The following is a 27909-nucleotide window of genomic DNA, read 5'->3' on the forward strand; positions in this document are numbered from 1 at the left end:
AATTTCTACAGAGGTTTAAAGTTGCTTAAGTTTGAGATATGTGTAAGGGAAGTCACGTGTTAAAGTTTTGGCTTTATGATGGTCATTTCAGTGGGAAGGAAAACCGTGAGAGACTATATACCTAGACTAGTGATTAATAAAATCTCCCGTGTTTTGAGTTGGTAATTTGCCCTGATGTTGGATACATTATTAAACATGTCTGATTTTTAAAATTGGAGTTCTTTTTGGATATGAAGAGAACCCTGGACTCTTCTTTGGCCAGCCAGCCTTCCTCTACATCAAATGCAACTGTCGGTTCTTTTTTGTTTGTTTGTTTTGAGACAGAGTTTCTCTGTGTAGTCCTGACTGTCCTGGGACTCTCTATCTGTAGACCAGGCTGGCCTCAAACTCACAGAGACCTACCTGCCTCTCCCTCCCGAGTGCTGAAAAGGCGTGTGCCACCACACCTGGCTGTAACCGCTAGCTCTTACTGTGTGATGTTTTGTTTTTCAACAATCGAACTCAGTAGGAAAAACCAGAATAATGAGGTTAAGAATTTATGGCTTGACAGTTCAAGAGGTGGTGCAGGAGCCAGAGGTGCCTGCTGCCAAGCCTGAGATCTGAGTTTGATCTCCAAGACTCACAAGTAGAAGGAGGGAACTAACTCCTCAGAGTTGTCCTTTGACCTATGGGTGTGTGTATGTGCTTGTGCACACGCGCACAAACACTGAAACTAAATGTAAATAAACTGTAGAACTTATCGTGTGAAAGCTGCTTTCGGGGACCACTGACATAACTGACCATGAAATTAGGCTCCACGGTGTGAGACTTGGAGAGCCTAGACCGTCTTCTCAAGGCAGACTGAGAAGCAGATGGACCACGAGTGTGGTTTGCATACATTCACGGAAATACATGGGAGTCTGTGCTCTTCGAATTCTGCCCATGTTGGTGGTGGAAGACACCTTTAATCCCAGCACCTGAGAGGCAGATGTAGACTGATCTCTGTGAGTTTGAGACCAGCCTGGTCTACAGAGTTCGTTCCAGGATGGCGTGTTACACAGGGACACCATCTCAAAAGAAAAAAAAAATTCTGCCCATATTTCTTCTAATTAGTCAAAATTTAGTTACTAATGTTACATTTCTTAGGAGTCAGAATATTCTGGTCATCTCAAAATGGTAAAAACCAGTAAGAATTCCCTTTGTGTGATCTGGCCAAGGAAGGGACCAGCAGAGCGAGGAACCTTTGTTCCTAAGTGGTAGGAGCTGAACTCAAACACTACAATGCCAGTTGTTGCCTGGGCTGAGCTCAGTGATGCCAGTGAACCCACCCGTATCTCTGTTGCTGCTCTTTGCAGAATGTCAGATTAGCAGTCATACAGTATTTGACTTTTCCATACTGGCTTCTTTTAACCCAGCGACAGGAGTGTAAGGGATCTTTCTGTTGTTTATTGGGCTGACAGCACATTTCTTTTTAGTACTGAGTTTCTACTAACTGAAGGAGATCTTGGTGGCTCCCAAGCACTGTCAATGTGTGGATGAAGCTGCTGTAAATATCAAGGTGCAGGGTGTTGTGTGGGCATCAGTTTTCTGGTCACCTGATGACATACTGAAGCTAAGAATGTGTTTCCCAAAGCAGTGGTATCACTCCACACTCCTGTTTCCCAAGTCACAGTCTCCATGACTCTGCCTCCTTGTCCGTACTTGGCACTGTCTGGGATTTCGACTGTTCTGGTAAGTGTGTACTGTACCCTTCTTGATGATGGCATGTGGTGATGAGCGCCTTCATACGCCTTTGAGTGTGTCTTTGGTGACATGTCTGTCTGTGTCCCGGGCCAGGGGCTTCGTTTCCTTACTGCTGAGTTTTAAAAGTTGTGTATTTTAGATAAAAGTTTTTTATAAACAATTTCTCCCAATTGCTTTTTATGCATTTTAATTTCTTTCAACTGTTTCCTTTTTCTGTATTTAAATTTTTCTAATTTTAAAGGAGCACTGTGTTCCACTGCTTCAGTTTCTCATGTATAAAAGATAAACTTACAAATCTACAACAAAGCCTGGCTTCACCCCTGATATTTTACCATGAATTATTCTCCTTGTTATTAACTGCTCAATTGTAATTTTGCTTTTTATTTTTCTTTGACTGAAGGAAAGTAAGTGAGACTGTAATTTACAAGTAAAAGTTTTTGTTTTGTTTTTGCATTTTATATCTAATTTTATTCATGTGTGAAGACAGAAGATGACTTAGACACTGTTTTTGGAGAGGGTTGGGAGTTTGGGTTTGTTTTTCTAAATTAGGATCAAACTCTGTAGCTCGGACTGGCCCAGAACTGGCTATCCTCCTGTCTCCATCTCCCAAGTGGTGCACACATACTTTCTAAAGTTTACAGTTTGTGGCTATGTTCAGGATTTTGTTTTGAGACAAGAACTCACTACATAGCCATGGTTGGCCTGGAACTTCCTATGTAAATCAGGTTGGTTTGAACTCAGATCTCCCTGCTGGTATTAAAGACATATGCCATCATGTATATAGCCCAGGATATATTTAATGATTTCACCAACATATTTTTAGTTGTGGGTTGGCTTACCCCAAATATATCCATAAATTACCATTATTCTAGAAATCTATGCACATGTATGCTAAAATACCATGCCATCATAGCACACATAATGAACTTATGTAAACTCAAGCTGAAGTTAATGGTGACGTCATCACCACTGCTTGGTGCTCCTGCAGCCTGAGCACATCTGTCCATTACGCGGATATTCATTCAAGAGCAATCGAGCTGAGAATGCAACTCCTCCCCTCCTTAGTACTGTTGCTAACATTGGTAGCGGGGTTACTTGTTTTTTAGGGATCTGTTTGCATTTTGGAGCACAGTATTTTCTTTCTTTCTGTGTGCCTTCATTCGTCACTAAAGGTACACAGGCCATCTGCCGGTGCCGCCGGTGCCTGCCTTGCAGAGAACAGCTTGCTTCTAGTTAGTATCATTTAATTGTCCTTCTGCAGCCTGTGCTTCTGTCCACATTCAGCCACCCCTGTGCTAGTGGGATATTCATGTGTCCAGTCTTGAATGTGCTGCTGCTTTTTAATTACGTTACCCATTTGTTTCTTTCAACCACTTCTTTATTCAGGTTACATTGCCGTAGAAGGGCATCTTTAGCCAGTGCTGGATTTCCTTTGTCCTGCCCTAGTAATTGAATGTATAGCATTTCTTTCTTCTTCTTCTTTTTGTTTTTTTTTTTGTTTGTTTGTTTGTTTTTCGAGACAGGGTTTCCCTGTATAACAGTCCTAGCTGTCCTGGAACTAGCTCTTGTAGACCAGGCTGGCCTCAAACTCACAGGGATTCACCTGCTTCTGCCTCCCAAGTGCTGGGATTACAGGTGTGTGCCACCACAACCCAGCCTGCGTTTCTTTCCCCTTGGTCTTGCGTATGATAAACTTCATCTACACATTTGTGATAAATGGCCTTTCCATCATGTAAACTGGAAAAATGCTAATTTGTCGGAAAAACAGCAACAGTGATTTAGTGACATACTGGATAGCTCTTTTTGGGTCTCAGTTTTAGAGCAGAACTGTATTCACCTTCACTGCTATGACAAACACCTGGGCAGTGGAGCTCAGGGAAGAAAGAGTTACTTTGGCTCATGGTTTCAGTCAGTGGTCTCTGGTCCCACTGAGTGAGACAGGGCCACATGGCAGAATGGTAGGATTAGCCAAACTGCTCACCTCATGGCAGTGAGGAAACAGAAACAGGAAAGGATCAATGCAAGATTTTCACTATGCTAAAATCAACAAGGTGAAGGCATAGTTAGGCAAATCCTAACTGTGGAAAGTATGTTAGTGTCTACCAGAGGGCTGGGACAGAGGAGAGGAAACTGCTGCTCAGTAAGCTTCTTTGAGGGTGATAAAATAGTCTAAAATTGGACAGTGGTGATTGCTGGTAACTTGAATAAACCAAACATCAGTGAGATGGGAAACTGGGGGCTGAGAACATAGTTTACTGGCAGAGTACTTGGCTAGCATGCACAATGTCTGGGTGTGACCCTAGCACCACAAACCAAAAAAAATTTTAAAAAAAAAAAAGGAAAGAAAGAAATGAATTTCATGTCAATAATGCTATTACTCAAACACAAAAAAGGTTCATGAGCATGACTTCCTACTTTCCCACGCCGGAAGTACCGCTAGGGAAGACAAAGGAAAGCTGTCCCTTTTGTAGCCAGAGAATCGGAGTCCTGATAGCGCTCGGTTAGTCTATCTGATAGCTTCACACAGTCATTTTCATATGCTGATCCTTACCCTCTCTGGATCCAGAGCACATTACTGCAGAACTAGGTAAAATAGCCTAGAAAGAATTTTTAGGAAAAAAAAAAAAAAGACTGTTCTCAGCAAGAAGGAAAAATGGAAGCGTGCAAGACCACACATACACCGGTGTGCAAGCAGTGAGGGAGTGCCAAATATGTAGCTGACACATTAACGGGTAAAAATTGGTACTAGAACGTATAGCCCACGGCACACACGAGGAAAACAGCCTCTGTACGTTCTAGCTTGTTCTCTCCAAACAGCATGTGCATGGTACGCTGAGTGGCCTGGCAGGGCTCTGGGATAATCTAGGATGGTCGCAGGCGGACAGGCACTCTGGTCACGGCGGCTCTGTCCCAGCACTCTGTGAAAAGCTGCCTTCTGCTTCTGCACACTGGCAGACCAGGCTACCACGTGTCTGCAGAGAACCGCACGGAGCCTAAAAAGAGGGTACCATGGTTCCTGTACTGTATTCACACGGAGGATGGAAGACAGCAGCTGTCACTTCTCAAGGTCTCTGGCTAACGTTTCACGGATGAACTGTAGGGTACGCTGATACAAAAATGCATCCTTTTTCTTCGGCTTACAGATGTTCAAGTGGTTGACATCCACAGGAATTAGATCCCCAATGCCTAAGTCTGAAGAAAGCAGAAGTATCAGTAAAGCAAAGGGATGCCAAGTTTGCCTGAGCGGAACTCGACTCCGTGCCCAGCGAGTGGAAGTCTCAGTTTCTATTTTTCCTCCAGTTTCATGCGTCCAAGCAGAGCCTGAGCACTGGCACTGCAGAGACGACCCTGGGCCTGCAGGCTGATACAAACCATCCGTGTGTGCGTGTGTGCGTGTGTGCGTGCGTGCGTGTGTGTGTGCACGCGTGTGCGTGTGTGTGTGCGTGCGTGTGCGTGTGTGTGTGTGTGTGTGTGTGTGTGCGCGCGTGTGCATGTGTGCGTGTGCATGTGCATGGAGGGGGGAAGGATGAGCAGGATTTAGTACTTCAATATTTAATTTCTTGGGGGACCAGAAGGGTATCTGCTGTTTCAGTCTGGCAAGTCCACCTGGATGCAGGTTAACAAGAGATGCCAATGAGTCACCACTGAGCGGAGGGAGGAGGGCAATAAAGAGGACAGTCAGAATTACGGGGACAAAGCTATGGTGCTACAAGCAGCTGCTTAGGAGGCTGGCTCTGCGGTCTAAAGCAACCTTAGACATCTGGCAGCCATGCTTGGAAATCTTCAGGTAGCTGCTTTGCTGTGGTGCATACTGAGATGAGGACAAAGCTCATTATGCAAACCAAGAGTCCTGGCTGAGGCAAGCACACTGTCCCTGGTACCCCGAGTCATTGCTGAGACAAGCTGTCCCTGGTCGCTAAGAGCTTGCCACTGCCATGAGCTATCAGGACAGGACCTAAGCCAGCCTCAGAAAGGAGTGCCAAGAGACGCGGTCAGTCGGGAGGCCCTTCAGAGAGCAGTTGTCGGGAGGCTCTAAAGAGAGTGTGGAAGTAGAGTCTCCACTAGAAGCAGGCATTACTCCCATCTGCCCATACTTTAGCATTAGGTTCTTCTAAATTATTTCCTGCTTGAATATTCCCTGTACATCTTCTATTACCAAAATTTCCAAACTTTTATAGCCTAGATGTACTAAAACTTTTACATTTATTATTGGTTTAAGGTTTCTCTGCAGCTATCGATTTGCTGAACACACGCCCCTTTTCAAGCCTAGAGAAGTGCTTGGTCACCTCCTCAATGCAGGTCCTACCGCTGGTGCCTCAGAGCCTGCCAACTAGCTGGTGTCCGATCTATGGGGGCTCAGGCTGTGTGCTTGCACAGGGATTTCAATCTGATGCTAAAAGTATAATGAACTTAGACTCTGGATTTTTATCAAACTCTCTCCTATATATCCCTAAGACACTGGATATAAAAACTGGCATCTACTAAATGCTGGGTCCCATCAAGTAGGCATCCAATAGCTGCATGCCTCCAGAGTGAGTACCTGCTGACTCCACGGGCACTATATGTAGCTTAATCATGCTGCCGATAAACGTTGGCTGTGTTTCTACAAAATTCAGCACCTGGAAGTTCTTGTCTTTCGCAAACTCCACAAAGTCATCCTGTAGCGCCTTAAGTGCAGGAGAATCTGTAAAGCACACAGAGAGAGACTGTGACATCCCATCGCTCAGCTCAGGACAAAAGGCGTTCATTTCTACTCAGAGGATGTTAAAATTCTGACTCACAGCGAACTCAGGCAGGAGAGAAGCTCAACAGGTCTGAGGGGATGGCTATTCTTGGTTGTCAACTTGACTATACATGGAATTAACTAAAAATCCAAACTGCTGGGCATCTCTGAGATTTTTAGTTAACTGGATCATTTAAGGTAGGAAGATCAGTTCAGCAAAAAACATGTAATGATTGTATATGCACGCATCCAACATGGAACCACCCAATTGTGTAAAAAATATATTAGACCTAAGTGCAGAGACAGATCAACATAGTTGGAGGCATCCAGACCCTACTTTCCACTACGCTAGGGTTATCCTGAGAAGAAGCTGAAAACAACACACAGTGACTGGGCCTAACGTGGATTCTCAGGACGTTCTGTCCAGAGTGGCAGAGTACACATTCTTCTGTGCACACAGTGTTCTCTAGGACAAATCATGTCAGGCAAGAATTGGTGTTGATGACAAGTACACACTGTGCTCACAACAGTTTGTGCATGTTTTGACAGCTGATGATTTTCCAAACTCATGAAAAAGGCAGTGTACTAGCTTTGAAGAAAAACCATAATTTGTCTAAGTTTGAATACTTGAGATAACATAAAAATTACAATTATGATTGAGTAGATAGTCGGTCAAAACAAAAAAAGCGCTATCAAAGGAAAACAAACCCAAGCTAAAAGCTGTATGCGAATTTAAAAATAAGGGAGTATATTTAAGGAAGAAACTGATTGCTTTCCCCTTTCCATATATTGATGTTCTACAAGCGCAATCCCCTTCACAACGGAGAGCTTTATTTACCCTTGCTGAGTTCTTTGACTTCCAAAGAAGGAAAGAGAAGATATCGAATATTAACCGAATATTCAGCCAAATGTGATCCGTGGTGAGGGACACTGTAAAAAATCATTCCTCTGGTATTGTTTATGACAGAGCTCAGTTCTGGCTTCTTAGAGGCTTCCAACAACATCTTTTTGACAAGAAGACCTAGCCACGGTGAAGAGAGAGAGTGTAAGTGGTTTCCTTCCTAGACAGAGATGTACTAAAATTCCAATAATTTCCTTTATACAAAAAAAAAGCCTTTATAGTAATGATACTACATAGAATTATGAGTGTGAGTCTACAAACAGTCCGCAGATGGCTTTGTGGTGCAGACCCTTCTCTCACAGACTCCACTGCCTCGGTGAGGAGAGTCCGGCCCTGCCTAAGCCATCAAGCCCACCCCAGAAGAGCTGCAGTACAAAGTCTCAGGTCCTGCCAAGGAAAAGCGGCTGCTATGGGAAAGGCACCCATGAACGCCTAACCACGTCCTCTGACCTGGGAATAAAAGACACCAGGGACGGTGACTGGACTTTTTGAGAAGCAAAAGCACCTTTCTCAGGCTGAGCCTTAACCATGGCTTTTTGCTAAGTCACAATCAAGCACTTTGTTAGCCTCGGTAGGCAAGGGCCTTAAGCAAGGTCATGGAGAAAGCTGAGAGCTGGTTTATGGGAGGGCAGCAGTAAGGCATGCAGCTAAAGTAAGGGCAGGCCTCCACGCACAGCAGCCAGGCAACAGCAGAGCTGACAATGTGGAAAAGGCATGGATGGGAAGAAAGGGAAGCCCCCGAAGCCCCCGGGAATGCTAGCTTAACTGAGTCTAACTGGTCAACAGCCCACAGTAATGACGCTGACTCATAATGACCATGTGAAACCATCTATGCCCTCCCACACAGTTTGTTAGTACCTGTCCCCTTCTAGAAGAACAAATAGCATGGAAGGAGAGTAGTAACTTTAAACCGCTTAGCTAAAACATTAACTTGGGGTGGGGAGACTAGTTAAGTAAAACAGACAGATGCGGAACTTTGAGTTGGCCGCAACCTTGACAACCACCTCATGATGGTCACTCTGTGAAGATGAAACCATCCTTACCTCCCATGCTATGTGATATCCAAATCATTGGCCTATCCCCAACACCAGCAGCTCTGAGCTTGCTGAGAAGTTCGTTGCTTCTGAATGCAATGGACTTTCTGAACAAAACGAAAACAGCAAGTATGACGGGAGGCACCATCCTCCAAATCTTGCTACCTAACTTTCTAAGACAAGAACGTTTGCTTGTTCAGTGCTACTGGCTCACACTCTGGAATGCAGGCTATGCCAATTTTATTCTCTATCTGAAACTTATTAGTACTCAATAGTTAGGACTATCTAAGCCCACAGCAGGCCACTCATACACTAAGCACACATTTTTTGAATATCACATGGATCTGGCAATTCTTACAGGTTGAACATGGGTCTCATCCCAGGTGCCCTAAATACTTAAGTATGGGGGACATCCATGGCTTGACAATAAAATGTCCCGGAGACTTGACTCAGTTCATTCCTACTTTGTTTATGCCATGGACATCAACCTTTCACCCCTGGATTTATGCACTAAACACTAGAAAATGATCATCAGACTCCACAGTGAGTGATTTCAGACTCACTTGACTTCAAGCTTCGCAGTCTGCTGGTTTCATTCTCTTCAACTCTAACACCTTTTGTTTCTGGGAGACAAAGGTGGGCTGGGTGCCCCTCTGTTGGCACCCATGTGGGCTCTGCTCATCAAACAGCATGCTGTGTCACCAACTAGCTCTGCTCTCTCAGGAAAGCGGCACAGACCCTGGGTGACTTGCCCACACTGCAGTGAGCTGGGCTGGGACTCGGCTATCTAGGTCCTGGACCCCAGGAAGGCGCTCGCTGCTCCTTAGGACACAGAAGGGACACAGGCCACAAGTGCGTGGCATCTTTCTCCTTGAGCTGCCCTCAGCCAGGATGGTCATGAGGACACAAGAACTATCAGTTTTACTCAGCAGTAGTGAAGACTGTGACCAAGACTTGGGGTCCTATACCGCTACAGTTACATGAGGCAGGTCAGGAGCTCAGCACAATGCTGTGCCTCATCTTTCTACTACTTATTACTTAATGCAAGCAAACTCCTGGAAGGAAGAAGACAACACTGGTAGGGACTGGAGTGTCTGCCAACATGCAAACACCTGTGCTCAGTTCCCAACGTTGTTCGAAAGATAAACCTGCCTGTGATGGCAGAGGACCCACTGCGGCCTGAGCCCTTCCCATCTGACCGTCTAGTTACCCTCTGATGTTACCTCTCCATGGGGCACCTGGCTCTCCAGTCGCTGAGGCTGGTGTCATACTCCACAGATATGATGCGAAGCGCAGGACAGTCTTTTGCTAGCCATGTCTAGAGAAAACAAAACGTTTCTGAGCATACGCATGCATTTCCCCATCCAGTTACTTCCTAGTAATTGCTTTGTGCAACCAAAGGCCTCCTGCAACAGACAGTACAGAGGCCACTGGGATACACTGGAGGTGGAGGTGCTCGCTGGAGATGCTGGTAAGCCATAAAATGCCATCAATATTTATAACAAAGGCAAGTGAAGGTATGAGAACACCATTTATTTGCCAAAATCAAGACTTATTCTGGAAGCTTTCAGCAGTTAGTAGAAAGCTATTGTCTCAGAACAGACTGTATTTTCTGTTGTAATGCACTGAGACCTGAGAATTGGAAACTAATGCTGTGTTTGTCTCTGGGAGCTGGAAGTTAACATCCCCAGACCTCATCAATAGAGAGAAGAGCATGCTATTCTTCCCTAGGAAGTGGGTGGGAGAAAAGCCCTGGAAACCACTCATACACAGCATTCTTCTGCACAGACTTTGAACAATTTCACCCCATGAACTCATTCTGGAGCTGTGGCTCTTTGGAGGAAAAAGAAATCAAAGAATTGCAAAGGAGATTACGTTATCCAAATCTTTCTACCTTTATAATTATTAAGGTCATAAAGTTGGCTAGTACAAGTAAATTATGGCTGTATTATCTTTTAAATTATGAAGCAAAGTGAATTATTACACTCTTTTCGTACTTTATCACTCATGGAGTATTATTCAAGAGGCACAGAATATACCCTAACAGAAAGTACACAATGCAGGGCCGGCAGTGCCGGTGCTAGGCCATGGGTGACAGTCACAGCCATGGCTCCTTACCTTAGGCCAGCACGTAGTATACCTGTCCTCATCCACAAAAGCATTTTCCAGTAGAACCCGTTCACTGTCCTGCTGGCGCCAGGTTTTAAATGCTGCTCCCATCAGGCCATGAATAAAAAGGACATCGGCTTTAATGGGCTGACTAAGAGGGAAGAGAGTTTTAAAAAGAAGCAGAGTAAATGCATTACTACTGTGACAAGCTCCGCGGCACTCCCTGGAGGGCTTAGGCAGGCTGACATGACAGAGGAGACTGAATTAGGGCAAATGCTATCAGCATGGGCTGCTGAGGAATCCTGGGATGTGACAAAGACAGCACTCATTGCTCCGGGCATTTAGCCCGGCAGACCAACAGAGCAACTATAGTGAACCGTGATCCACATGTGAGCGAGGCCACCACGAGGCTACCCTCTAAATGAGGCTATGAAAGCATTCCACAAACCAACTAAGGCATCTAAGAAATTAGACAAGATGTGCTAATATAATGGCAGCCACTGCACATGAGAAATGTCAGGGGACCTCTGTAGACATGCAGCGGCCTCATGAGGAAACCCAAGACAGCACACCTCATTCCAGGGTTGGAAGGAAACTTACTGACTCAGCCAGAAAGACACACCCAGTACCTTGACCTCCCTCACATTGTCATAGCAGGCAGGACAACCTGAGTCAGGATGGGAAGATGCAATCTCAGAAGAGGCGAAAGGGAGCTGCTCCCATAAGCCTGTAAATCTCATCCAAACTCAAATCCCACCAGCTAGCATAGAAGGTTACCATGTTCAGGGAAGAGGGATAAAAGACTAAAATGGGGAACAGAAATGCAAGGAAAGAGAAAATGTTTATAGAAAATTATCATTTTGTACTTCAGCTGGCTTAATGTTTAGTAATTACATTAATTTAAAAAACAAGGGAACCAGCGGTGGTGGTGCATGCATTTAATCCCAACACTCAGAGGGCAGAAGCAGACTGATCTCTGTGAGTTCAAGGCCAGCCTGGTCTACAAGAGCTAGTTCCAAGACAGGCTCTAAAACTACAGAGAAGTCCTGTCTCAAAAATAAAAAAATAAAATAAAATAAAAAAGAAAGAAAAAGAAAAAACATGGGAACCATTTGACATTCCAAAGTTCGTGTGTGTGTGTGTGTGTGTGTGTGTGTGTGTGTGTGTGTATACACTAAAAGTCCTAGGCAGAAGTAAAAATCATAAGTAATAAAACTGCTAATTTAGAATAAACCTGAGAGTTTAGGAAACTACCAATTTTTCTAAAAGATGTTAAAAACAGGAAACTTTTGGAGACTGTATCCAAATCCTAGATGAGTCCTGAAGATTCCAGACATCTGACCATGTCTCCTCCTTTTATAGCTCCTCACTCTATTGACCCGCAAGAGGAACAGAAGATGAGGTGAGCTAAAAAGAGGAGGGTCCAGACAGTGCCTGCCCTTCCTGGATTCCAGCTTTCAGGGCCCTCCGGGATTTTTCAGAATTACTGATTGCTTCACTGACCCACGAAAGAACAGGGTGACTTGACATTTCCCTCCCTCCCTGCAGGTAGCTCCTAAACAGCCAGAGGTGTTCACACAAGTCTGTGTACGAGGCATCACCTCTCCACCACTGTGTCTTTCCTTGGGCTCCTCTTACATCTCACAGACACGGGGACATTTTCTGTGGGGTTTATGCTGGGTGTGTTCTGGTTTACTGTAATTGTAGTGTGTGTTCTGTGTTCATAATAACTGCTAATTTCATGTAATTGTTGTGCATGATTTTTGTTGGTTGGTTCCTATCTTGGGGTTTCTATTGCTGCGATGAAACACAACACAAAGGGGGAAGGGTTTATTCAGTTTATACGTCCAGATCACAACCCATCACTGGAGGAAGTCAGGACAGAAGAAATTTCAAGCAGGGAGGGAATCTGGAGGCAGGACCTGATAGCCATGGAGGATACTGCTTACTGCCCTGCTCCTCATGGCTTGCTCAGCCTGCTTGCTCCTTATGGCTTGTTCAGCCTACTTTCTTATAGAAATCAGGACCAACTGCCCAGGGATGGCACCACTCACAATGGGCTGGTTCTTCCCCTACCAATCACTAATTAAGAAAACGTCTTATAGCTAGATCTTATGGAGGCACAACTGAGGCTCCTTCTCCCACGGCTCTGGCTTGTCAAGCTGGCACACAAGACCAGCCAGTACAGTTCTTATTCTTCGAGACCACAGTAAGGAGGGTTTGTCTCTTGGTCTAGTTATCCAGGTGATGTTTTCCTACTCGTTCTCTTTCTCTGAGCACGGGAAGGCCACTGTCTCAAGTTCATCCTCCCTACAGTATAAATATGTAAGAATTTCATTACTAAACTGGAATGAAACTAAGAAAAATACAAAAGATATACTTTAAATCTAGGTAACAATGAGGTTTGCTTAAGAAAATGGCAAGAATAAGATTTCAGAGTTTAATCAAGAGTGATTCTAATTCATTTTGTTGAAAACTTAGATTCTCGCCTCTTTTTCAACTAGTAAATTTACTTTATAAGTTTTAACATAAAGGCTGTATCATCTTGATTTACCAATGTAGACACTTCCGTGTACTATTTAGATACATGGTACACATGCATGATGTTCCCCTAAAAAGCATTCAGTTCAAATTAGCTCAAGTAAGTGGTCACCCCAGATTAGCTCAAATGCCTTTTAGTTTATCATGGGGTGGGGATTTCGGGACAAAAGCTTGAGCTCCAGGAGCACCGCCAAGCCAGGCGCAGCCACTGTCCTCATGTGACACCAACATTCCATCTGCAGCACTGGGAAGGACTAGTGAAGGACTCCTGTACCCCAAAGTCCACCAGTCCTGCACTGACGTGAGCGTTAAAGAAAATCTGGGACAAAGAGACAAGAAGTTTACAAACTAAAGCATCTTGGCCAAGGTGTGGTCCTGATCACTGAGTTTGAGGTCTACAAGGCAGGCAATCTAAGTCCTTGTTACTTGAGGAGACACCAGTTCAGGAGGTGGTTACTCAGACTCCACAGTACAGCCCCACCCTCAGGGATGCCCATTCTCATCTAGGTGGCCCCAAGGGCTCTGCTGTCCTCGGAGTGCAAGGTAACTGGAAGCTTAGGACACTAGCACACAGGCACACACACAGTGACTTAGGACACTAGCACACAGGCACACACACAGTGACTTAGGACACTAGCACACAGGCACACACACAGTGACTTAGGACACTAGCACACAGGCACACACACAGTGCCTTCACACACGGAAGGGGATGAGTTAATTTGGGTAGGCTCCCCAATGCGCATTAACAGGCCTAGGAGGGCAGGAGTCTGGCCCAGAGGAAGGAGACACAGTGAAGGCAGAGATGCCAGACTTTAGCCTTCTGGTTGCCTTGTGGATCCAAAAGAAAGACCATGCTTTTCATCAAAGGCAGTACCTCTGGCATTTGGACTTCAAGTGTTTTCTAATTAACTAATTTACATGTCAAGAAAATGGTTTTCTAACCTCAAAAGTTTTTTTTTTGTTGTTTTTTTGTTTTTTTTAGAAAAATAAGGCAGAAAGGAACCATCAAGTCTGAGAAATAAGGATAAAATGTTAAATTAGTTTTTGGTTAAAATAAGGCTGAAACCAAAGGTAATTCTTTGAAGTGAGGATCTGTATGCTAAAATAAGATTCTGTTCTAAAGAGAGTTTATTCACCCTGGCAAATGACATGAGACCCAAGGTGTGCAACAGGCAAAGGTCAGAGAACTTAGGTGTGTGGCTGCACTTCTATGGTTACAGGCTAGTACCATCCTGACGGACACACAACTAAACCCAACCTCCCAGTGACAACGAGCAAGGCAGCTGAGAGAGCACAGCCTCTGCTCCTCTGCTGAGAGAGCACAGCTTCTGTTCCTCTGCAACCAAGCCGACCTTTAAACCCGAGGACCTCAGTTTTCTTTGCTGGGCTTTCTCCTTCCACTTATGAACCCTAAACAAGAACCAAACTCTCCCTTACACCACTGGGGGTTCATCTTCAGCTTTCCTTTTTCGGTCTTTTGTGGATACTTTTAAAAACAAATGCATTTGTTAGTTTGTTTTTTTTTTTGTCTTTGGTTTTTGTTGTTGTTGTTTTTACAAAAAGTGTGAGAAAAAAACATAATGATTTGATTTGATTTGAAGGCCTCCAAACAGGCCTAATGCTTCTACCAATCAAAAGCTACAATGTCACCAGGTAATGGTGAACTCGTTCTGGAGTTTTCTCTGCTTTTCTATCCCCCACCCACCTGATGCTCCCACCAGAATATTGGGTATGTATGTATTTGTGACTGTGTTCTTGTTTTGTGGCCATAAGAAGCTGACTTTGGACATGTTATCCCAGGCAACATGAAGCCAAGCCTCCATCACTCACACTCAACTCGGGACGGCAGCGGTCATCGTAACTGTTTATCTGCCAGTCAGAGGGAACCAAGAAATCTGTTTTTCTTTTTGCAGAGGCTTTTTTTTTTTAAAGGTTCTTCTGTAAGGGGACCCTGGATCCAGGTGATGGTTACACAGCTACCTTCAGTGGCCCTGAGTCTCTGAATCTGTCAGGTCTCCTGTGGTGAGGGTGCTTGCTCATCCTGGCTCCTCCACACAAAGCACTGGCTCTGCTCCTGGGGCCCTTGTTTCTCATCCTGCCTCTCCTCTGGCCTCACTCCCATATGAAGAGTGGAATGCAGCTCCCCCAGAAAGGAGTGTTGTGAGGCAGGGGGAGGGGCCCCATCAGTGGCTGCTGTCACCTGCCTCTGCAGCATCCCCTGCAGTCAGACTGAAGGAGCTGGTGGAGATGGGGGAACCGACTGCCATTTTTAATTTCCTCTGAGAAGAGACTTGGAGTTTGGTTCAAAGAAACATCCTAATCCCCAGGTTGATTTAAAAAATGCCACAGGTGAAGGAGGCCTGTAGGCAAGGAAGCCCCTCAGGGGGTCCTGTTCCTGGGGCTCTCCATTCGTCCTCTCTAGCCCTGGGGAAGGTCTTGGCTGCAATGACTGGGGACTGCTTTGTGTGAACCTTCCCTGCACAGCTCCTCCCTCGTCCTGAGCACACAGCTAGGCTGGAGAACGGGAGAGGGATGGCCAGCCCGCAGAGATGCGCGCTATGACTTCCCTTGGATCTCTAAGTCTTTCCTTCTACCTCAATAGCAAATAAAATCGCTTTCCAGTTAAAAGAAAGATCATTTAAGTCCACGTGACGCTCACCTGGTCCGACACTGGGGATGGAGAACGTACACCCCATCCTGGTATTTCTCACGCACAGTTTCTCGGTCTAGATTGGCCAGGGTTCTGGCAGCATGGGAAGCCTCCATGATGTGGTATGATTTCAAAGCTTCTGCCATTATAGAAACCCAGCCTGAGGAAGAGAACAGATATCCTAAGCAATGGTGCAAACTGGTCTCAGACTGTAGAGAGATGCTTCAAGTTCGAACAGGAGAGAGGGAGGCCAGTCTCAAGTGTCCGCCTGGGTGGGGAGGTGGAAACACCCCAGCGTGATTGTGTACTGAGAACCTCAGAGTCCCAAAGCACTGAGCTGTGATACCTCAACCAGACCCTCTGAGGGAGCTCAAGTAGGGAAGTGTGCAAGAGGCCTCTTCCTAAGAGAAAATGAAACACACAAGGCAGTTACCACAGGCGAGGTCCCAAGAGGATGAAATGCCGTGATGGATCTGCCCTGAGGAGGGCTCTCTCAAAATCAGCGGGTTGGTATGAAGAACAGCAAGCATACCAACAGCCTTGACTACAAATAAGGGAACAATTTCTTAGTGAATTTGATAAAATCCTTATCAAACCTAGAGCTCAGAAAGGAAAAATACTATTATTTCTAAAAATTATTAAAAAAACAAAGAGAAGTATGAATAACAGTATGATTTCATACATATGTATGAAAGTGCATGTGTGCACACACAGACACAAGAACACAAAGGTCTGGAGAGACACAGGACACCAGCTCATCAGTGGTCATGACCTCAGGAGGCAGGTGAGTGGAAGTGGGCTCTGAAAAAAAGGCAGGTTGAACTGTTTTTGCTGTATCTATCTTCTTAAGTATGTGCAAATACCTACTTGTATTTCATATGTACACGTACACACACACACACACACACACACACACACACATGACTTAAAGCAGAATATGGGCCTTGAGGTCAGAGACTTTATGCGCTGTGGAGTTACTGAAGCTCTGATGCTCCCCAGCCCTGTGCCACCAATCAGCACCCGACTTACATGAGGGCACCCTCATGCGTCCCTTCCCACTCCACAGCTGGGCTACCCACGGAGCAGGTGCACATCTCCCCTCAGAATGCGGCCCAAACATCAGTTAATGAGCAAAACTAAAGACTGCTGCCATACGAGGGCCGGGGTAGTCTGACAGAAACAGCAACTTTCATTTTCTTCTGTGAATTTTTCACTTCTTCTCTTGATTATATTTCTTTTTTGTCTTTTTTGGTCATGAGCCTTAGCCTATAATGGCTGAGCCATCTTTCCACCCCCCACTGCATACTTTATATTTTACTTTACAAATAAAAATTGTGTCTGAGAGCAGCGGCATGCAACATGATTTTTACTTTGTATGCATGTGAGGGCATGGGTGCATTTGGAGGTCAGGACAATTTGTGGAGTCAGTTTTCTCCTTCAGCCATGTAGGTTCTGGGGACAGAAATCACATTATCAGGATTGGCAGCAAGAATCCTTATCTAGTGAGTAACCCCATGAGCCACTGTATTGTCCTAAAGTGTGTTCAGTGTGCATCGCTGCACACACCATTTTCTAGTACTGAGAACACTCGGCATCTGTCCTGGCAGTGTTTGAGAATAATACGTTGTTACTAATGGGACTGCCCTCCCAGCCCATGGATCCTCAGGACATCTGCAACAAACAGCAGCAGCAGAACATGCTAGCAGCTGTCCTCTGGGTCTGTCCAAAGGCCCAGGCTTCTCACATATACAAACTAGAAATCTTATTACAGCTCGAACAAACAAGTGAGGCTCAAATCTGTGATAAAAATTTGTATCTTAAAAAGCTAATTTTTTAAAAAAATAGTGCCACATGGCCGTGAGTCCTCACTCAGTGGGGGAGGGCAAGATTATCAGGAGTCCAGGGCCACCCTCAGCTAGAGTGAGTCCAAGGCCAGCCTGGAGGCGGGGAGGAGAAGGAGGGAATGAACACTCACAACACGAAGGAGGGAAGAAAAACCATGGCTCTGATACTTTCTAAGAGCTGTCAAAACTCACGGATGTGACAGAGGTCATATTTCGTTCCAAAAGGTGAATGTCTGGGCCATTTCACGCTTCTCAGGTTTTCTGATTTCTGGATTTGATTTTATTAAAATTAAAATCTGCTGGCCTGGGGTTGAGGAGACAGATTAGTGGTTAAGAGCACCGGCTGCTCTTCCAGAGGAGCAGGTTCAATTCCCAGCACTCTCAAGGCAGCTCACAATTATCTGTAACTCCAGTCCCAGGTCCTGGCTTCTATAGCATTAGGTATGCATGTGGTGCACAGACTTACATACAGCCAAAATATTCATGCATGCCTTTAGTCCCAGGCAGGGTTACAGAGTAAGACCCCATCTTTTTTTTTTTTTTTTAAAAAAAAGCAACAATAATAACATCTGCTGATCTAAAGACACTTAAGGGTCGAGTCATAGTTTCTAATATATATGTGTACAAAGGTATATGTGTGTCTATCTCATTTATGTATGAATAATGTTTGTATATGTATGTACGTATGTACATGTGTCCTAGTTAGGGTCACCGTTGCTGCAACAAAACACCGTGACCAATGAGCAAGCTGGGGAAGAAAGGGTTTATTTGGTTTACACTTCCAGATCATAGCCCATCATTGGAGGAAGTCAGGACAGGAACTCTGGAACCTAGAGGAAGGAGCTGATGCAGAGGCCATGGAGGGGAGCTGCTTACTGGCTTGCTTAGCATGGCTTGCTCACCCCACCTTCTTATAGAACCCAGGACCAACAGCCCAGGGATGGCACCACCCACCATGGCTGGGCCCTCCCCCACTGAGCACTAATGGGAAATGCCTTACAGCTGGATCTCATGGAGGCACTTCCTCAACTGCGACTTCTTCTCTGGTGACTCTGGCTTGTGTCAAGCTGACACAGAACACTAGCCAGGACAGTATGGATTCTGTATATATGTGTATATATGCTTACGTATGTGCTATAATGTGCTGAATGAGAATGGCTCTATAGACTCATATATTTGAGAGCCGGTGGTACTGTTTGTGGGGGTTAGGAGGTATGGCTTTGTCAGGAAATGCCTACAATGGGCGTGGGCTCTGGTTGTTTATAGTCTTCTTCCACACCTAGTTCATGTTCCCTGCTTCCTGCTTCCAGCTCAGGGTGTGAGCTCTCAGCTTCCTCTCCTGCTGCCATGTATCCCTGCCATGACGACTCCCATCCCTCTGGAACTGTAAGTCAAATACATTTTCTTCCTTAAGGTGCCTTGGTCATGATATTTTATGGCAGCAACAGCAAAGTAACTAATACAGGTACGTACACACACACACACACACACACACCATATGTATAATGTGTGTATCAGTTTTCTGGGCCCCCACTAACCAAAGATGAGATAATTCAGCACTGGTTTATTAAGTACAGTAATAAATTATAAAGCTTAAAAACTTTTTGAAGAGAAATCCATGAGCTCATCTTGCTAGGAGGGAGGGAAGGAGGAAAGCAAGTGAGAAAGGAAGACGGCAGATGTGCGTCTCCTCCCAGGAGCACAGGCTGCAGAGGAAATGCTTTAGTTCTACAGTGGGGCTTTACTGTCTGCCTCTTGGTTAACTAAACCACATCAACAATTCAATGATCTTCATGTCAAAGTCTGCTCACCTAGGACGGCTCTCCATGTTGACGCCTCAGTGTGGAACTGGAAACCCTCGCAATCCCTGTCGCTACCCAAACAACATACTGTAAAGGACCCAAGAAAATCCTAAGAGTTTTAAGTCTACTGAAAAATTAATGTAGCATGAGGTGAGGTGGCGGGAGAACAGGGGCTCGACCCAGCATCCTTGGTGCACACAAAGCTGTTACCTGAGTGGATTATGGCAGGGTGAAGATGCTCGTTCAAGGCCATGTTTCCAATGATCCTCATGATGTTTCTCTGTACTTTGGGGCAGTCCTTGTGAAGCTGGTAGAGTCTCTGCAGTAGTTGCAGGCCCCCGCCTGCCTCAATGTGGTCACAGTGTGAGGGTATCTAGCACAAGTTAACAGAGCCCCCGTTACATCGCACTGGTGAGTCCCCACATCCCCTCTGTGCTGCAATGCCGCAGTTCCTCTTATTCCTGCCTCGTTTCCATTCCACAGGTGGGAATCAAAGATGACTAAATATAGGCACGCATTTCAGTCAGGTCTAACGCTCTAAGTTACAGTTAGCGAGCTCAGAACCCTGGACAGGGCTTCTGCAGATGTGGATAAGGATGCCAGTGGCAGTAGTAATTCCTGCACCCCACACCAGATTTGCTTAGCTTAAATATCACGGGCAATTGGACACTGTGTCAAACATGTTCCCCAGGTGATGCTTATACACAGGGATACATACATAGCAAGATGCTGTCTAATAAATAAGCAAACCGTGACAATCACTAAGCCAAAATACCTCCAAATCACCAGTACTTATAACTCAGCTGCACAGCCATTCAGTATTTCCCTTTCCTCTCTATGGATGTCTTATGGAGTTAGCCGTCTGACGCTGTCTCTCTACAGATATCTTATACACATTAGCCATCTGATACTGTGTGTAAAATGATCTGGGCAAAGGAGATATGCCTCAAAGATAAATGTCATGTTATAGCATGGATTGCTTCCTTTATATGCAATTAAAAACTGTTTAAAATATGTAATAAGGGACTGGAGAGATGGCTCAGCAGTTAAGTTGCTATTCCTTCAGAGGATCTAGGTTCAATTCCCAGCACCTACATAGTGGCTCATCACTGTAACTCCAGTTCCAGAGAATCCAATGCCTCCAAAGGCCTCAGGCATGCACATGGTAAATAGACACACATGCAGGCAAAATACTCATACAAAAAAATGAATGTGATAAAATTTTTTAAAAATTAAATATGTAATAAAAATGAAAGTCATGTATTGGTGCTATATCATACATATTATTTCTAACAGTTAAAAGTGGAATTGTTTTAAATATAATATTTTTATTAATGAAGAATTTTATACCTGCATACAAAGTACTTGGTCATATTTATAGATTACTCCCCTGAGATCCTCATCTCCACCTCTCTCCCTCCCAAATTTGTGTCCAAGCAACTATGATAAGCCATATTTTGGAATGCAATTTACCTCTGAATGCTTTACTATAGCTTCCAAGCAGAACATTTCCACCGTGGCCGAGGGAACTTCTCCAAAGCTTTCTGCATAAGGAAGCCCATTTCCTCCAAAGCACCACAGTCCTCCCTGAAGTTAGGACAAAGGGTTTACAGACTCAGCTGCTGGCTAACCCTGGGTAATACATGCAAATCAGGGTCTCAAATACATAAATGTTCAGGGTACTTTGAGAACTTAAAGAGAATGCTATGCACACCTCTATTGTTTATTAGAATAGGAAATACATCAGGGGATTCCTGGGACAATTCTGACATCCTTTCCCATCTTCATTCCTGTCCTCTCCTTGCAAACTCAATTCTCACCCACTGGTCCAAATGCTCCACTGTCATCCCCAGTTCTTACTAACTCATACAGATTATGGTAACGGAGTCAACTGAAAACTAGTAAGTTTTTAATGGAAAAGCACTACCAAACAAAAATATTAAAGGCATGGTGGCTTTTAATTCTTCCCAGTTGAAAGTGAAGCTTGTGTGTGAGAGTAAGGAGAGCTAGGAGGCTGAGGGACAGCTCAGTTTGTTGCACACGCCTAACAGGCCCAGTTCAGGCCCCAGCTACCACATAAAAAACAGGTAGGCAGTGCACATTTGTGACCTCAGTTCTGGGTATGAGAGGGGGAGCACACCCAGATCCCAGGAGTTTGCTGGCCAGCCCATCTAGATGAATTGGCAAGCTGCAGATTCAACAAGACACCATCTCAAAAAATAAGGTGGAAAGAAATAGCCAAAGATCCCTGATATTGAGATGGGTACACACATGTACACATATGTACACATACACACATACGCCAAATGATAAAACAGAGTGGCAAGTACTGCTAGAGACTAAAGGCTATGACCAGTATGCTGAGTCGTGCTGACATGCTAACACACAGCATCATGTGCTCCCGAGGAGCACAGTCAACACTGATGAGACTACAGCCCAGTCTGGCCCATGACTGTGTAAAGAACTCCAGCAGCCTTCACACCCTGTGCCACTGGACCGGCTTTCCGTCCCGCAACTGTCTACTGGACAGTTCTGCTATCCTTGGTTCCGACCTGAAGGCAGCCATAGTGGTAAATAGTCTATGCATGCCTTCAACATAAAACACATAGGGCTTGGTTTAATATGCAGAGGAAGCCTCTGGATGGTTTTAGGCAGGGACAAGAGCAGTTCTTACTAAGGTTTGCTAAGGCAGCTAGGAAAATGTATAAAACGTTTCAAGTGCTATTAGACACAGACAGACAAGCTCTAAGGGGGAAAAAGAAATCAAGAGAAACCCTCGGCGCTAGAACTGGAGACGGCAATGCCTAGGAGGTGAAGCAAGGGCTGAGGATGTCAACTGCCCGTAGGCCCTCATCTGTGTTCAGAGTAGACGATGACTTCTCAGGGCTCGTAGGACTTGAATGTGCTTCTAAGAGGGAATGGGAAAAGCTGCCATCAAGTGTTACGGAGAAGACAGACTGAGTGGTGGAGCTGGGAGAAGAGACTCCTACACACAGCCTCCATTCTGCTTCATGTAAAGCACTGGCCCCAGCCTTCAGTGTGAAACCTTAATTTAAAACTACAAAATGTGTTGACCAAAAGCCTATCAGATGCACCATGGTCCTTGAGCAGCATCAAAGGGAGCTGGGTGCGAGGCTGCCAAGCGACAGCCGTTTCTGGCAGCTGTGCCCTGGTGTTCAGAACGTCTACCTGTGGTTAAATGTCCCTGATGTCACAGACAGGCACCAGGCATCTTCCCACACGTGTGCACTAACAAAGGGACTACGTCCCTCCTCTTTGCAGGATTTTTTAGAGGATCATGGGAATAAATTCCATAAAAGGGAGCGCTTGTCCACCATGATGTAGGAGGGGGAAAGGTTATCTTACCCCGTGACTATACCACCAACTTTATGAATCAAAAACTTCTTTAAAATCCACAACACAGAGCCCACTGTGCCATGACTGCCTCTGCCCATTCCTGCCACACAGAGACTTTCTGTCTGTGTGTCTGTGTGTCTTTCTGTCTCTATCTGTCTCTGTTTCTGCTTATTTAATTTTTGCTTACAGTATGTGTCCCTCCACAGAATTCCTTCCTTCAAGAGAGTAAATACCAAGAGACCTTCAAGGAAAGGAAAAACTCTGCTCCCTGGGGACAAATCTATCCTTCATGGTGCTCGGAACTCACTGGAAAGCAATCAGGTTATCCAAGAGTGAAGCTGGAGTCCAAAGGCACAGCCAAGGAAAAACAGCCACAAGGAAGGCCAGCACCAGCACAGGCCAGAACCAGACCCTAACAGGGAACTAATACAAGAATCTGGAAGAGATTTTAAAACCAATGAGGAAGTGAAAGAAGAAACAAAAGCCAACGCTACAGAGATGTGTAAGAGCTGTAGAAAGTCAGGGTGAACAGACTCAACGTGTGCCCCAGGAACACTAGCAAGTGCTCAGGGCTGAGTGGCTGGCCGGGCTGCAACTTAAGCAAATGAGAAAGACCAGAGGGTGAGGCTGGGTCAAGGGAAGGCAGGTTTGATCTGCTAAATTCAAGATTCTTACAATAATCCAAAGAGTGGGGGCTGATAATCGAACCTAGGCCTAGATGTATCAACTCAAATGCTGAGGATCAACCCCAAGTCTAGAGCATGCTTGGCAAGCACTCTATCACTGAGCTGTACCCCAATCCTGGCTAATGATTCTGGAGGTGCAACACCAGAGTTCATGCCCACAAAACAATAAATGAGCTCAAAAGCTGAGTTAAGGCCTCCTATAACCAGAACCTTTCTTATTCACGTCTCTTTATCTTTCTCTGTGATTCCCAACCCCATGCAGCCCACTGCACAGTACAGAGTCCGTAATTGGAAAATGATTGAGGTTCTGAAAGCTAGCCCCAGCATAGTGTCCTGGGGACGTGTGAGCACTCAAACCATTTGCTGAATAAGATAGAACAAACCTTCTGCGCAGCCAGGCTCTGGCTGCTTTCACTAAGAGCCAAGGAAGTAAAATACTGGAGACACTCATCGAGCTCTGTCTGAGGTAAAGAAGCCAGCAAATGCCTGAGTTCCTCTTCAGTGGAGGAATCCTGAAATGAAAGACAAAAACACAGTCTTCAGACAGACACTCAACACTGAGTGTAAAAAACAGAACACCCGAAGAGTCAGCGCCAAGACATGCATAAAGTAACACAAAGGATGAACTGTGGGAAGTACATAATCATTTATTTCTGGTTCTACGCTGCCTTGCCTGCTGTCACACTTAAAGACCTATTACAAGGGCTGGAAAGACGGCTTAATAATAAGAGCACTAGCGCCTTTTGCAAAGGATATGGGTTTGGTTCCAGCACCCGCATGATGGCTCACAACCACCTGTAACTCCAGTTCAGGAGACTGCTTGCCCTCTTCTGGCCTCTAGCATATATGTAGTGTAAGTATATACATGCAGTCACCACACATACATATAAAATAAAATCTTAAAAATAAATGAAAAACCAAAAGGACCGTTGGAAATTGTAACTCAATTTTTACCTTTAGGGACTTCTTGTTAGCTTGACTTAAAATGAACCCTACCCTTTATAATTAAAGATATCATTAAACCTGGTGCTTGTTAATATTTCATTTTTCATGATAATTAATTACTTATTCACTTTTCTATTTTTCAAATGATCATTTATAGCAAAGCTTCAGTTTTATTTTCTCATCTAAGGAAGGTACGCAAGACATCTGCAGTTGAGCACGCTTCTGGGCACGGTTCTCACCTGGACAAAGTTAGCAATGTCTGGAGACAATTTTCTTTGTTACAACTTGGGGGACTCCTTGCATCTTAGGAGCAGTGTCTAGGAATGCTGCTAAATGTTGTTTGATCTAAGATGTCAAGAGTGCTCAGGATGGGAAAACTCTGCTCTATAAAACAAGGTGGGCTGGAGGGACGACTTGGCAGTTAGGAGCATGCATTGCTTTTGCAGAGGACCCAAGATTGGGTCCCAGCACTCAGGTCTGGTGGCCCACAACTACCCATCACTCCAGCTCTTGGGGATCTGTTGCCCTCTTCCGACATCCCTGGACACTTGGACTCACGTGCACATATCCATATCTAGGTACACAGACATAGTTAATCCTTAAAACAAAACAATCCCAGCACTCAGGAGGCAGAGGCAGGTGGCCTGGTGTACAGAGAGAGTTTCAGGAAAGCCAGTTCAACACAAAGAAACCCTGTCTTGAAAAAATCAAAATCAAAACAAAACAGCAACAAAAAACTTACTACAAGGCACTCTCTCTTGGGTGCTGACACGCTATGGAAGAACCTAGCAGAACAGACTCTCTCAACCCACAAAGGCAGAAAATGCCAGCACAACAGCCACTCGTGAGGGGCACAGCCCTGTAGAAACTAGGATTTCGGCTCTGCATCTGGTTCACCTGTTCTTCAGAGTCAGGCACCAGTTCTATCTATCTGCACCTCTAGCATGATTAATAAAAACCCAGAGACAGATATTGGGGTTCAACCTGAAGGTCAGAAAAGCAAAACAGTCAGCCACTGGCTCTTTCCTCAGTCTGAAATGGTGATCCTGCCTCTAGGAATCTCAGAATGAGACTGTGTGAGAGCTGTCTCCCCGTCTTGTAATCCTCTCTAGTGCTGGGATTAAAGGCGTGCACCACTACCACCCGGTTTCCATGGCAAACTGTGTAGCTACTGGGATTAAAGGTGTGTGTGACCACTGCTGGTCTGTAAGGCTGTTTTACTCTCTGATCTTCAGGCAAGCTTTATCAGTAAAATACAAATGAAATATCACTATATGCACCCACACTAAAAATACACACTAAACCTTTCACTCCCTTGCTTACTTCTTTTAAAGATGGCAAAGGAGGGGGTGGGAGAAAAAAACGAAGATCACTTTCTTTGCTTCGTGCCAAACCAATAAGGGTCCTTGGGTCACAGGCTTGAGCAATTACCCTGTACTGATAATCTGTTGGGAAAATATAGTTTTTGTTAAAAGCAAGGTTAACTCAAAGTTATCACAAGATTAAATAAAAGCACCCCAATTCTTAAAATGTTCTATAACTTTGTAATCCCAAATTTCCCAAGTATTTTTCCCAAGTCAGTTGTATCTATAGTATCTGAAAGTTAAACATCCAGTGTGGCTCACAGTTACCACCAACCACACACCCGGGAAGCTCAACACCCAACGTGCCTCACAGTTACCACCAATCACACAATTCTCAACACTCCAGGTCATGCTCTGACCTTTTAAAAAATCTGCAGTTCAAATGTGAAAACTGGTAACTCAGAATTAGGAGTTTTTCTCAGTGAAACAGTCCAATCTTGTTTTGGTAGAACAAGCCTCAGTTTGGGAGCTGCCTTACCAACCACACTTGGACTGCCAGATCAGCAGACTTCCAGGTTAGCCTGGAGTTTTTCTCAAATGTTTGAGAGAGAGAGAGAGAGTTTCCATATTAAAACTGCCTGACTCCTCCCTTCCTTAACCTCATTCCCCTCCTCTGTTACAGCAGGAACCAAGAGGTGGCTAACCCACGAGCCCGGTCCTCATTACCGTGCCAGTGGTGGGCCTGTGACATTTCCCGCACGGCCTGCAGTCGTGCGGCTCTGTCCTCCTCCTGGCTCTTCCTTAGGAGCAGCCACACTGCGCAGTCATGATCTTCTATGTCAGCCGTGCTGAAAGGGCCTTCGCACACACAAAGGACATGGCGATATAAACAGTTAAGGCGGCATTTGTGCATCTGTATACTGGATGCATGTGCACATTTCTGTGCATACACTATATGCATTCACCATTTCTGAATTAGAGCCTCTCATTGAAGCAGCTCTCCAAGCTCGCTGGGTAGTAATCCCCATGATCCTCCTGTCTCTGCCTCCCGAGGACTGAGACCACAGGCATGGGCTTCAGTTACTGTTTTTTATGGAGGTTCTGGGTTGGGATCCTCGTGCATGAAGGACAAGCACTTTTCTGATTGAGCCATCTTCCCAGCTCCAAAATGGTTTTATGTTCACTGTTATATTAGATGGTAACTTGTAACTAGTCAGAAATTGTAATGGAGCACTGAATGCAGATACAGATGATGACCAAATGTTTGATCTTAGCTTTGTCATATTAATTTTTTAAATTTACTACAAGTATTACCTGTATACTTTTAATATTCTATGTTATCTTTGATGTGCTCATTTTTAGTCTTGGGTTCACTGTCCAGACCAGTGATGTGAACTTGCGTCTACACGTACCAGACCAGTGATGAGGACTCAAGCGTCTACACGTACCAGACCAATGAGGACTCACGTCTACACGTACCAGCCCAGTGATGAGGACTCGTGTCTACACGTACCAGACCAATGAGGACTCACGTCTACACGTACCAGACCAGTGATGAGGACTCAAGCATCTACACGTACCAGACCAATGAGGACTCATGTCTACACGTACCAGCCCAGTGATGAGGACTCGTGTCTACACGTACCAGCCCAGTGATGAGGACTCGTGTCTACACGTACCAGCCCAGTGATGAGGACTCGTGTCTACACGTACCAGCCCAGTGATGAGGACTCGTGTCTACACGTACCAGCCCAGTGATGAGGATATGTCTACACATACCAGCCCAGTGATGAGGACTCGTGTCTACACATACCAGACCAGTGATGAGGACTCGTGTCTACATGTACCAGCCCACTGATGAGGATGTGTCTACACGTACCAGAAAACGGATTCCGCAGTACCCTGGCTGATGCTGCCAACAATTTTCTTACTGCTTTGTGAAGTTCTTTTCTTGCCTGCCAAACAAGCCCTAAAATGATGGCAGCAAGTAAGACCAATATCACGCTCCAATACTTCCAAAAGAAATACATAAACCAGGTCCCAAAATTAATAAATAGCAAAGAACATTTAAAAAAAAGAAAGAAAGAAAAACCTGTGACCTCTTAAAGTCACTATTAAAAGCAAGTATTTACTATGGGAACACAGAATGCTCTGGGCTCCAGGACAAGGTCAAGGAGACAATGTGAAAAGATGAGAGCAGCACTATAGAAAGCCTCCTGAATAACGGAAGCTGACTAACATTCAGAAGAATCTTCCTTGTAAATAGCTGACCTAGAACTGAACTTGGA

At 45.0% G+C, this 27909-nt stretch overlaps 1 protein-coding gene across 2 annotated transcripts in view; it reads right to left on the reverse strand.

The window, feature by feature from the left end:
• Positions 1 to 295: 295 nt before the first annotated feature.
• Positions 296 to 27909, reverse strand: part of Serac1 (serine active site containing 1) — a 38112-nt gene continuing 10498 nt past the window's right edge. The window contains exons 5-17 of one of the 2 annotated variants that reach the window (XM_048420454.3): positions 27501 to 27590; positions 26348 to 26479; positions 25641 to 25762; positions 23756 to 23884; positions 20803 to 20916; positions 19540 to 19702; positions 15693 to 15843; positions 10499 to 10640; positions 9604 to 9698; positions 8390 to 8487; positions 7284 to 7466; positions 6263 to 6406; positions 296 to 4914 (exon numbers count right to left, since the gene is read on the reverse strand). In XM_048420454.3, the coding sequence (XP_048276411.1) occupies positions 4778 to 4914; positions 6263 to 6406; positions 7284 to 7466; positions 8390 to 8487; positions 9604 to 9698; positions 10499 to 10640; positions 15693 to 15843; positions 19540 to 19702; positions 20803 to 20916; positions 23756 to 23884; positions 25641 to 25762; positions 26348 to 26479; positions 27501 to 27590 (1700 nt within the window). In that variant the 3' untranslated portion in view covers positions 296 to 4777. The remainder of the gene's footprint in view (positions 4915 to 6262; positions 6407 to 7283; positions 7467 to 8389; positions 8488 to 9603; positions 9699 to 10498; positions 10641 to 15692; positions 15844 to 19539; positions 19703 to 20802; positions 20917 to 23755; positions 23885 to 25640; positions 25763 to 26347; positions 26480 to 27500; positions 27591 to 27909) is intronic. The other variant, XM_048420461.3, reaches the window with a different exon arrangement.

The sequence above is a fragment of the Myodes glareolus genome, chromosome 1, assembly GCF_982192425.1.
Source record: "Myodes glareolus chromosome 1, mMyoGla1.1, whole genome shotgun sequence".
In the NCBI taxonomy this organism is placed as follows: domain Eukaryota; kingdom Metazoa; phylum Chordata; class Mammalia; order Rodentia; family Cricetidae; genus Myodes; species Myodes glareolus.